Below are 11,114 nucleotides of genomic sequence, written 5' to 3' on the forward strand. Positions count from 1 at the left end.
TGGTATGTTTCAGGTCAAGGCTAGGTCAGAATAGGTCACTGACCCCCCCCCCCCCCAACGGGACGAGGGCTAGCTCGACTATTTTTAACACGCGCAGTGGAAGGGGGGATGCAAACATAATGTTAATGTGAAATTTTGGCTACCTGTCAAGAAATGAATTGCAGATCTTTTCGTGCAAGGAATAAGAAAATCGGTTAATAACTTTTCTAGTAATAGCGGTGTAAAGTCAAACATCCTGCCGCCGCGGCGACGCGGCGACGCGGCTGCCGGCGACGGCCGTTACGCGCCGCCTGAATTGTAGACGGTGCCGGAGCGGGACGGTTCCGTCTTTACATCGCGCTCCTTTCCGCTTATTTTATTCGATTCGCGTCAAATTTTGGGAGAAGACTAAGAAATGTACAGCAATTTTATGGTCAAAGACTTTTGAAAATCGGCCGGTAAAAACTTGAATTATGAGTGTGTAAACACAAAATTGTGATTGCCGCGTTTACCGCGTCGGCCGATCCCGCTTCAAAAGGCGACATCTTACTCTTAGCACGCTTCTAACTGCCATATCTATTGTTGGATGATTTAGAAATTCGCCATACATACTCAAAAATGATGTCTATATTTCTTTCTTTCGTAAAGTGAAAAAATTAAATCAGCCGGTAACTTTTTGAGCTATCGGCGTATAAACGCAAAAAAGTCGCTCATGTGGCCGATTTGAACACATTTGACCTCATTTGACCTTGAAGATATTGACCTAGGGTCATGAAATTCACACACAACAGAGTTCCCCAGAGCCCCCACCAACTCTCCGAATTTCGTCTTTCTAGCTCCAGTGGAAGCTGGGATCTTAAGGGGAGGAGGGGCGACATTCGCCCCCTCCCACTCCATCGGACGTAGTATTCGCAACCCTTCCACTGCGCGTGTTAACAAATCTGCGCATAATTCGGAAATGAATAAAGCTACAGCGCCGCACAATAGCGCATTTGCTACGGCCCTATGAACCCGCGCCCGACTGGGGTCCTGGATTTCCACGCCCTGCTGGGGGGGGGGGTTGATTGAACAATGAACAACCCCTTATAACTCGGCTGCTGTGCCACGTAGCGATACGCAGAAGGCGGCGTTCGAGAGAGCGCTAAAAATAACGACGAAACGAATTTGGCCAATTTTTTGGTCAGGTCAAAGGTCAGATCACTAGAGGACATATGAAGGCAAAATTTCGCCGATTTTCAGGTCAAATGTCGACAATATCCAAGAAGCCAACGCATAACTCTGGAACCAATAGAGCTACAGCGCCACTGAAAAGCGGATTCAATAGCCATATTAACGCCCTTTCTGAGTAACCCTCTTATATTTGATCTAACGTCAACGGTTCCGCCGGCAGGGGACAAAAACTGCCAAAATAGCCGATTTTTTTTTTCGGAAACAGTTTTTCTAAAACTTTTGACCCAAACCTTGCACGAGGTTACCTTTACAGGCATCGTGTTCCTCTCGTCAAGACGCGTTGAATGAACTATGGTTTGACCTTAACCTTCGCCCCAGTGCAGTGGGGGGGGGCATATGTTACCACCCTGTCGCGTTTTTTGCGTGTAAATAAAAAACCGCGGCGCGTAGCGCCGCGCCGCTTGGGGTAGCTTTTGGTACATCAATTTTGGACAATGTGTAAAATTTTTGACCCCAGGTCATGTCAGGTCGGGTCACCAGGTCAAGTTAACTGACCAAGCCTAAAAAAGTTTGCAATCATGTCCAGCCTGCAGTGTTTGTCAGAATGGTTTTAAACTTGGTGGATTGTATGCTGTTATGGGCGCCTACAATTTGTATATCTCGGATTTTTTATATCCGTGACCTAAGGTGAGATCAGTGGCGTGACCTTTCCATTACAAGTCAATGGAGAAAAATGAAAATGCCTCTAGATCCGTGTGTACGCATCGGAACAGTCCAAATATTTCAGAATCACAATGATTTAGTCCACTCTTGATGACCAAGGTGTCATTTTTGCTGATAGCCTCTAGACAGGTCATCCGAGGTCACTTGAGGCTACAGTTTTTTGCCAATAACTCGCGATTGGAAAGAGATAGAACGCTGGGGATGGTCTCATTGTGTTTGTCTTGTTGAGACGCATCGACTGATATGCAACATGACCTTTTCCGGTAAGGTCATGACCTTGACCTGAGGTCAAATTTTCAAGTTGACCTTTCAAGGTCAAATTATAGTTCATTCGACGCGTCTCGGCGAGGGGAACACGATTCCGGCAATAGAAATGTCGTGGCTTTTTATAGTAGAAAGTTATTGTCGAAAAACACTTTTCGTAAAAACAGCTATTTTTGGAGTTTTTGCCCTCTGAAGGCTAAACCGTTGACCTGAGGTCAATATTGATAAGGACCTTTTCAAAAGAAGAGTTCATGAGCTATCGATTGCTCTTCCATGCGTTTTTCTAGCTACCATAGTTCCTGAGATAGCGGCATGTTTTCTGAAAAATATAATGACAATTGGCAAATTTTGACCTTTGATGACCTCTGGTGACCCCAATATTGCTCTAAGGTGAAAAAATGACCGAAATACTTTCAAAAGTACGCATTGAGAGTTATCGACTGCTTTTTACCGCGTCTTTCTAGCCCTCTTAGTTTTTGAGTTAGAGGTGGGTGGTAACATATGCTCCTCCCCCCCCCCCCCCCCACTATAAGTGCGAAGTTGGCTGAGACCGCCACTGGGGCGCGGGTTAATTAGTCACCTTGAAATTTTGACCTCAGATCAAGGTCCGAACCTGACCAGAGTCCAGAAAGGTCGTGTTGCATATCAGTCGCTCTGTATTGTTAATATGAACACATCTAAGGTGTTTTCATCGCTATAGCGTGCCTCTATCCAAAGTACTCAGCGAGAAACTGTTCGATACTCTTGGTGACCTAAGATGACCTCAGGGATATAAGGAGGCTGGAGGAGTTACAGGTGCCATTTTCTGGTTCATTGTGTCATATCGACCAACCCACAACTTAGTGTTAATCCGCGAGTTGCTGGGGGGGGGGGGGGGTAAACGCCCCCACCTTTTTCGCCGCGCCATAGCGGCGCGCCAAAATTTGGGTACCTGTAGGGAATTGATTGAAGTTTATTGTGACAAAGTTTCAAAACAATCGGTCGGAAATTTTTTGAGATATTGAGGTTTTAGTGACGTCATGATTTCTGAGTTTTCGACCAAAAACGGCATATGCTTAAAAATCATATAAAATCACAGAATAGACATACAGACATGCCGTAAACGCCGTTAGACTGCCAATACCATGAACAATCAAATGGCTATCTTCGATTTATTAATTATCGTTCCGCATTTTCCAAAATCTTGAACTGAATCTTGAACATGATACATGCATTTCTTAAATTGAGCTTTTTGAACCAAACAGGTACACATACGATAAAATGAATGTCGCCATCGTGTTCTACGCCCAAAATTACCCATAAAACATGTGTCACAGGCTGCGAATATCAGTTTTGATTTTCAGGGATATGTGCCTACCCGGTTGACCTGACCTTGACCCTGACCTATGCTTGACTGACCCCTACATGGAGCTGACACTCTTGTAGGCCTTATATGAAGGATTGTGCACCGTTTTGACAGAGTTTATGACGAGAGGCGCACATTACAAAGTCCTGAAGTCCATGCTACTGAAAGCCCGATTTCAGGTGTTTGACCTGACCTTGACCCGACCTGTGACCTCAAAATTAAACTTTAAAGCACTCATCTGAAGCGTCTCGTCGCGTTCTTTCGTTTGCCGCCTCATGCGTTTCGCTGTGCCTATTGGTTCTCGAGTTATCGGCTGGGGGCGTTTAACGACGACCCCCCCCCCCCCCCAGCAAACGGCGGGTGGCGAAATATCCCAGCAACTGCCGGGTTAATAGAGTGTTAAGAATAACATTTGTCAAAAGAGGCGCCTTTAAATCCCCCCCCCCCCATTGACTCATAATAGAGAGGGTGCAAAAGTGACCTGACCTGTCACTGATATCAAAGTTCCGGGATGCATGTATACGCGTTGTGCATGCTGCTGCCTTTATCAATCGCTGAAAGTTTTAACCCGCGCACCGACGGGGGTCTGCGCCACCTTCGCACCGACGGGGGGGGGGGGCGGATGACCGCCCCCCCCCCTGAGATCTCGAGAACGAAGCAAGATAGCGACAAGCGGTAAACGGCATCGGATACGCACGGACAAGGTCTACAATTTTTACAAAGGTCATTTTCAGGTCAGGTCAAAGATGACGTCACAGGGGTCGAAAAAGTCAAAATGGCGGCTCTAGATATGGAGAGAGTTTTTCTAGAATAACTTTCGAATTAGTCAAGATAGGAACAAAATAAGGGCATCATCGTGATCCTCTCGTCAATCCGCATCGAATAATATATATGTTGACCTCGAAAGGTCAAGGTCAAAGGTTGACCTCAGGTCACGTGACCTCGAGGTCATCATGTATATCATTCGATGCGTCTTGACGAGCTGAACACAATGAGACCATCCGCGCGGCTGTATCTTGTTCCTGTACGGAGTTATTGGCAAAAAACCGCTGGTGACCTTTGATGACGTCACATGACCTTACAGCTGCCCAACAGCAAAACAGACCTCAAGGTAGTGAAGGTTGATCGTATATGAAGTCATGTATGGTATATGGGGCCATTCCGACCCGTTTTAGTGGTAAAAACAGGGAGTTGATTTTTCCCCCATTGACTTATAATGGGGAGGTCGTGAAATTGACCTGACCTTAGGTCGCCGACATCAAAATTCGGAGATATAAAATTGTAGCTACTAATGACCTAATAACATCCTGCGACTTTCAAAGGCCTCTGACATCTACTGTAGCTCTGGCACGGTGACAAAGTTGCAAAAAAGTGACTTGAGGTTGGGTCATTCAAAGTGACCTGGTGACCTGACCTTGAAAGTTATGAGGTTCAAACTTGCACACGATGTGCAAAATTGATGAGAGAATAGTCATACGTAGCGGTTTTCCCGCTATCCGCGAAAAACCTCAGGGGGGGGGGCGGATATCCGCCCCCCCCCGTCGGTGCGCGGGTTAAAGTGGTCCGTCACTTGGTGTAGCTACGACAAGCACTGGAGCTTTTTCTTCTGAAGTGAGGTCACTTGAGGCGATCTGGTGACCTGACCTTGAGAGACTTGAGTCTGAAATTCTTATAAGATATTAAAAAATATGTCAAATAAGGACGCACCAAAAACTGCAAGGGGTGTTCAAACATACCCTAGCCAGCGGGTGTGGGATAATTTGCCAATTTTCAAGATATAGCGTTATAACTTGCTGTGGTAGTTCATAGGTAGGTGTGTGCTATCACAAATAGGTATTCTGTTTTTAAGCCAATACATTAGGTATAGTTTAAAATCTTTAAAAAATAGGTACCTTTTTTGGGTCTTATTGTGTATTGTTCCCATAGTTCTTAAAATGTTGAAAATCTGAGATACCCGTTTCATAGCCCTCTGTATTTTGAGTCAGGCCATGCAAAGAAATTGGTTCTATAGGTAAAACTGGGCTTTTGAGTGATTGCCGTGTATGTCCATGGATGAGATAATGGCACTATATTATCCATGGTGAGCCCATGTTTTGCATGAAACTCGGCCGAACATGACGTCACCCTGAATTGCTTCCTGGCGGTTCTATGGTAGCTACAGGGTGTTTCACTAAAAGTGTCAAAAAGTAAATGCTTATTAAAGATATATAGAATATGCAAATCACGTGGCTGCGCACGTGGCTTTGTTGCAATTTTTTGGACATTTATTATTTATCCATTTAAGATATATTTTACACTCATACGGTGCGAGGGCAGGAGGCCAAAGTTACTAGTCATTTTTTCCTTATGCAGAACAAGAACAGTTATTTACACCGCAACAGGAGGGGTGAATTACACTTATGTACATTTGGTGCCATCAGAAACATTGAAACCGTATGCCGACTTTTCAGGAAACTTTTTACTCTCTCACCTCGCTATGTTCCAGATTATAAAAGTTTCAAAGGGCTTGTTGAGAGGTTTAAAAGGGTTCCTTCGATGCCGGTTCCAGTCCAAAAAAGGCGGGGTTGCCCCCACCTCTCGGCGGAAACCGTTGAGAAGGTCAGGGTCTTTTTGAGGGCCTTTGAAGATAACAAGAAGCTAATTCCAACATCAGAAATAGCCAGGGCCTTACAAGTTATTAAAATCAACCACTGTAACGGCTGTAGCCACCAGGAACTGACTGGACCAGAAGCTCCTGGCCTGGGCCGAATAATCAGCTGCCTCGCCGCCCGTCCCTGGCCAGCGCGAAGCCCCGATCTGTCACCGCTAAGCCCCTGGTTTGGTCAGTGACTCAGTAGCTCTCGCAGAGCTGAGGAAGACTCAAGTCGCATCACTTCGGGAGCTGAAGAGCACAATTCAAGGCTTTGCCGACAGTCTGGACGCTGAAGATGAAAACGGGCTGTGAGGCACCTCCGGACACGTGCCGAAACGGTGCATCAAAAGAAGGGGCAGATGTGTGGAATAGGTTTGAGTGACGGTGATATCGTTTTTATATATTCAAATGTCCAACAATTGCGGATGAAATGATATGCAAATTTCCTTAGAAAACATTGTTATTATGTGCATTATGACCGTTTACTTTTTGACACTTTTAGTGAAACACCCTGTACATACTTTTTCTTTAAACACTGGATGTTAAATTGATGTAGCCCAGGGTGCTGAAATTCTCGTGCCGATATCATCAGTGGTTTTTTAAAAAAATGCATAAAAACGGGATGGTCTGTAGAGCCCTACTCCAGTCGTGCACGAGTTAATAATTTTTGTATCTACGGGTGTAAGATGCTGCTGTAAGATCAGCATCGATAATATAGACCCTAGTATCCGCTATGATGCAAATTGCAAAACAAATCATGTTATTAGATAATTGATCAAACATATGCTTTCTTATGGTATCAAGTAAGAACATGTATCCAACTTCAGATTTGCTGAGGGATTGCTCAGGTCTCGCAGATTCTTTACTTAAATCATTACATATCTATTACACATGTCTTCTGCGACTGCATATGTGCATAATCACTAACCATGTATAACAGTTTTGGCATATGTATTATATACCCTGACCATAGATAGCATGAGTCGTGTTAACCCTATTAGTGGCAGGGGGGGGTTGTTTTTATCCACCCCTCAGGTTTTTCGGGGATATCTCCGAAACCGCTGAAGCTACGATGCTGAAATTTTCTGACTTTTCCTAAAACTAAATTGGGCACATTCCCTGAAAATTTCAAGTTCATAACTTTACCAGGGGCGGCTCCAGAGCACTGGGAATTGGGGGTCCTATTCGTGAAGCGAGTCATTTGGGCGAAGATCACGATGCTGCACCAGTTTTACGAACAATGAATGAAAGGTATCATGTGATAACATATACAAAGTTATTGTGCATCCTCTTTTGACACGTTTTTGCTATAATAGGCGGATCCAGGCGTCCAAAAAGGGGGGTTATTTTTTACCTCCCAACATAGGTGCCCTGACACCGCCTATGCATGACCAATACAATTTTAGTCGTTCTCTGATAAGAAAATTGTAACATAACAAGACCATTGCCACCCTTTTTAGAAACAGTACCAACAAAAACCTTATTTACTATACTTTTTGTGTACTCCCAATCTCAATGATCTGTATCCGCCTATGATTTTTGAAAATGCATATTTTTAGGATCCATGTGAATTCCTGGTTCATTCTCTATCGATCGGCAAAAGTTGCGTTAAGATTGGTTCAGAAACCTGGCCGCGATAAACAGTCTAAAATGTATCTGCAATTTTCCCGTTTTTACCCCCCTCTACCCCCCTATTGACATTTTTTAATTTTATTTTTTTTTAGAAATGTAGATCTCGTTGAGCCAAATCGAATGCCGTTTGAATTTTGAAAATCGGCCGGTTAGATCTCGAGATATCAAGGGGGGGGGGGTCGTAAACAGCCCCCCCTGCCACTAATATGGGGTAGCCAGGAGCCTGCCACTAATAGGGTTAACTATGCTTTGACATATGCTGTAAGATCTGCGTCATGGAAGCTATTCTTGAACGAACATTTTTAGCAGAACAATCATTATCACTTTACGAGCTAGATATATCAAATAGACAACAACAAAAATGGGTATCCATCTCCAGATGTGTGGACTTCATCATGGACTTCCCCATTTACTGCGTTTTTCGCAGTAAGCTGCACTGCCTGATACGACTTCTCTGAACCCAGGGTGAACAGCCAGACAATACCCGGGGGGCATTGCCATACGTGAATAAGCCGCTTGGCGCCTCTCCAAGGGCAGACTGCCGCCGCAGCGCGTCGGTCAGTGACCGCTGCAGGTTCAGATAAACTCTAGTCATCGCGGCTTGACACGGCAGAACGCTTTGTCGGCGCTGCGAGCGGTCACTTGGAGGTCATCTGAGCACTGATGTGCACGTCACTCATGTGCCTCCAATGTACCGCACATTACGTCTGTATATTTCAGTGGATGCGGCCTAAGGGCTCTCCGACGGGCTCCAATTCACCACACAAAGTCATTCGATATATACGCATTTACAAATAGCATTATATGTACGATCATATATATTTACGCATTTGTTGTATCTATTTTCTAAAGGATAATAATATAAGAATAACCAGTAACCTCATAATATAAATCAGAAATAGGAGCCAAAAAGTTATATTTAAAATTAAGGTCACTTGTACCAACCTATGTGGAGGTCTCTGGTCAGACGGGCACAATCACTGCCTCGGGCTCCCCTCGGGTCTTGGCGTGAAAGGCGCACGGAAGAAAGCAAGTTACAACAAAGCCGAGCGAATGAAAGGAATGAGAGCGCAGCGACCACAAATAAAGATATGGTGTTCTGAAATGTAGGTGGATAGGCACTGCACACTGAGATCCAGTTGAGATATAGCGTTTGTAATATTTCCCTCGTCATCGGTTAGAATTCGCACTTTCTCACTGCTGTCATCGGCAACAAGGCTCATCAAGGCATACAACTTGGTCGAGGCATTGATTTTGTCACAATAAGCACATGTAGTAAATCTAATCGTTTGAAACCTTGTGCTCTAAGTTCTAAGGCTGGTAGAACGCATACGATTGCAATGGAAGTCTCTGGTAGCCACGACTGGCTAAAGTGTCATCCAGTAACCGAATTCTCTCCCAAACCATCCGGCGCAAATCGGCATCATAGACGTCCTCGCTAGGCAGCACAGGGTGCTCAGTGTTCCTGAAGGCGCCCTCCTTGTGTCTCAGCGTGCAGCCGAGTCTCTCTGGCGCCGGGGTCACGCCCAGGAAGTGCAGCATTCGGCGCAGCTGGACGGCCGGCTCAGCCACCAGCCGCTCGTAGGACACCAGCAGCGTGTGCCGCGGCCCCTCGGCCCACTCGTCGGCTAGTATAAACCAGAGGCGGCTCTTCCGCTCCACGTACTGGCGCCAGTCGTCCCCCGAAAAGGCCTCGGCGGTAGCACGGCTCTCAGTCACCAGCATTCTGGCATGAGCTTGCAGGTGTCGCAGGGATATGATGGATCGGAACGGGTCTCGCACGAGCAGAATTGCTGGCAGTTGGTAGCCGACGCTGGTCGCGTTGTCTGTGTTGCCAGAGTCATTGCCAATTTCGTTATAATCAGCCTCTTCTTCTCCTTCCACGTAACGCCAGGCAGGCGGAATCTCGTGTGTCTTACCAACGAGACAAGTGCGTGTTAACGGGGACACATGTTCAGCTATAAAGCCGGCAGCGCGAAGCTCTGTCGAGGTGGTCGCCGACTGTTGTTGGTCGATAATATCGGCAGCGGCCGGTAGGGCTCCAGCTGGCAGCTCCTCGGCCATTTCTGCGTCCTTCGTGGGTCCGCAGGTGACCAGACCGGTGGCCGCTTCCAGCAGGTAGCGCGTCCACGTGTTGCCCGAGCGGGGAAGCGAGGCGAGCCGGGCGTCCGGCAGGCTGCCCGGCCGGCCGAACTGTGTCACCAGGTGGGCGCAGCTCGGGTCACCGGCGAACCACGACTGGGTCGGCAGTGACGGCTCGACCAGACGGCTGACGGGGACCACCAGCGTCTCGGTACCGTCGCCGCCTCCTGTGCCGGAGACGTCGGATGACAACAGGAATTGTTGTAGACTTATTTGGTGATCAGAGCAAATATAAATGGTTGCTGCGCTTACAGCGAAGAACAGCAGCAGAACACGCACAACCCTTTTTCGGCGGTAACAAGCGAAGGCTTGCTGAAGCAGACGCATCATTCTTATGTTGATCATCACGAAGAAGACATCATCAAGAAGTAGTGTCTGTTGCTAATTGGAAGCTCACATCGGCTTTTTTAAGAAGATTGTTTTTTCATTCTGCAAAGAAGATACAATAAAGTTAACACGCACAGTTCATGCATAACGCAGTTGTATCATTTATTTTAGGCATCTATGAGCAAAAATGATAACGATCTTGGAATTTGGAAAATCAATGAAATAAATGAGCATTGTTCGCCTCTTGTTAAAAAGATCCTGAACTTGCCTGACTTAAAGGGAATAGTTCACTTTCCCGAAATAAGTTTTTTTTTGCAATGGATCTACCTATGATTTTTATGCTGAAAATGATCAGCAAAGAGAATAAAATCTTTTTATAAAAAATTATTTTCTTTATTTTAATATAATAAGAACTATAATAAGATCAGTTCGCCGCCGTGATCTGCTCGCCGTGCCGTTCGCCAGAGTTAAACCATCAAGAATGGGCTCTATTGTAGGGTGCCGAGGCTCGCAAATGAATTTCTGCGTGAAAACAACCAGCTAGACCTGTTTACGGACTCCTTAGCCACAGTGAGGAAAACAGCTAAGTCTTACGCTGCTCAGCTATCCTCCCGCGCCTTTCCCACAGACCAATGATGTTGCCGTGTGTCGCAAGATTGCGGTCTGTTTTGTATCATTTATTGTATACCTTTATTACGTGTTTGTATGATCAGTGTGCCTATACCTATGTGACTTTACCCGTAAATGGGCTTTTCCCGTGGGTGATACTGTGAATAAATGAATGAATGAATAAATGAATGTATCTATATAAATATATCTTTTATATTTTATCATATTCTATATTTAATATAGAATTATATATAAAATATTATTTGACACCGAAGCTTATTAGGTATACGC

At 45.6% G+C, this 11,114-nt stretch overlaps 1 protein-coding gene across 3 annotated transcripts in view; it reads right to left on the minus strand.

The window, feature by feature from the left end:
- Positions 1 to 8,644: 8,644 nt before the first annotated feature.
- LOC122363549 (WSC domain-containing protein 1-like) overlaps positions 8,645 to 11,114 on the minus strand; it is a 16,780-nt gene continuing 14,310 nt past the window's right edge. For all 3 annotated transcript variants that reach the window (XM_043332967.1, XM_043332966.1, XM_043332965.1), the window contains exon 2: positions 8,645 to 10,316. In XM_043332967.1, coding sequence (XP_043188902.1) covers positions 9,057 to 10,232 — 1,176 coding nt within the window. In that variant the 5' untranslated portion in view covers positions 10,233 to 10,316 and the 3' untranslated portion in view covers positions 8,645 to 9,056. The remainder of the gene's footprint in view (positions 10,317 to 11,114) is intronic.

This window comes from Amphibalanus amphitrite, unplaced genomic scaffold (genome assembly GCF_019059575.1).
Source record: "Amphibalanus amphitrite isolate SeventyFive unplaced genomic scaffold, NRLGWU_Aamphi_draft 000627F_arrow, whole genome shotgun sequence".
In the NCBI taxonomy this organism is placed as follows: domain Eukaryota; kingdom Metazoa; phylum Arthropoda; class Thecostraca; order Balanomorpha; family Balanidae; genus Amphibalanus; species Amphibalanus amphitrite.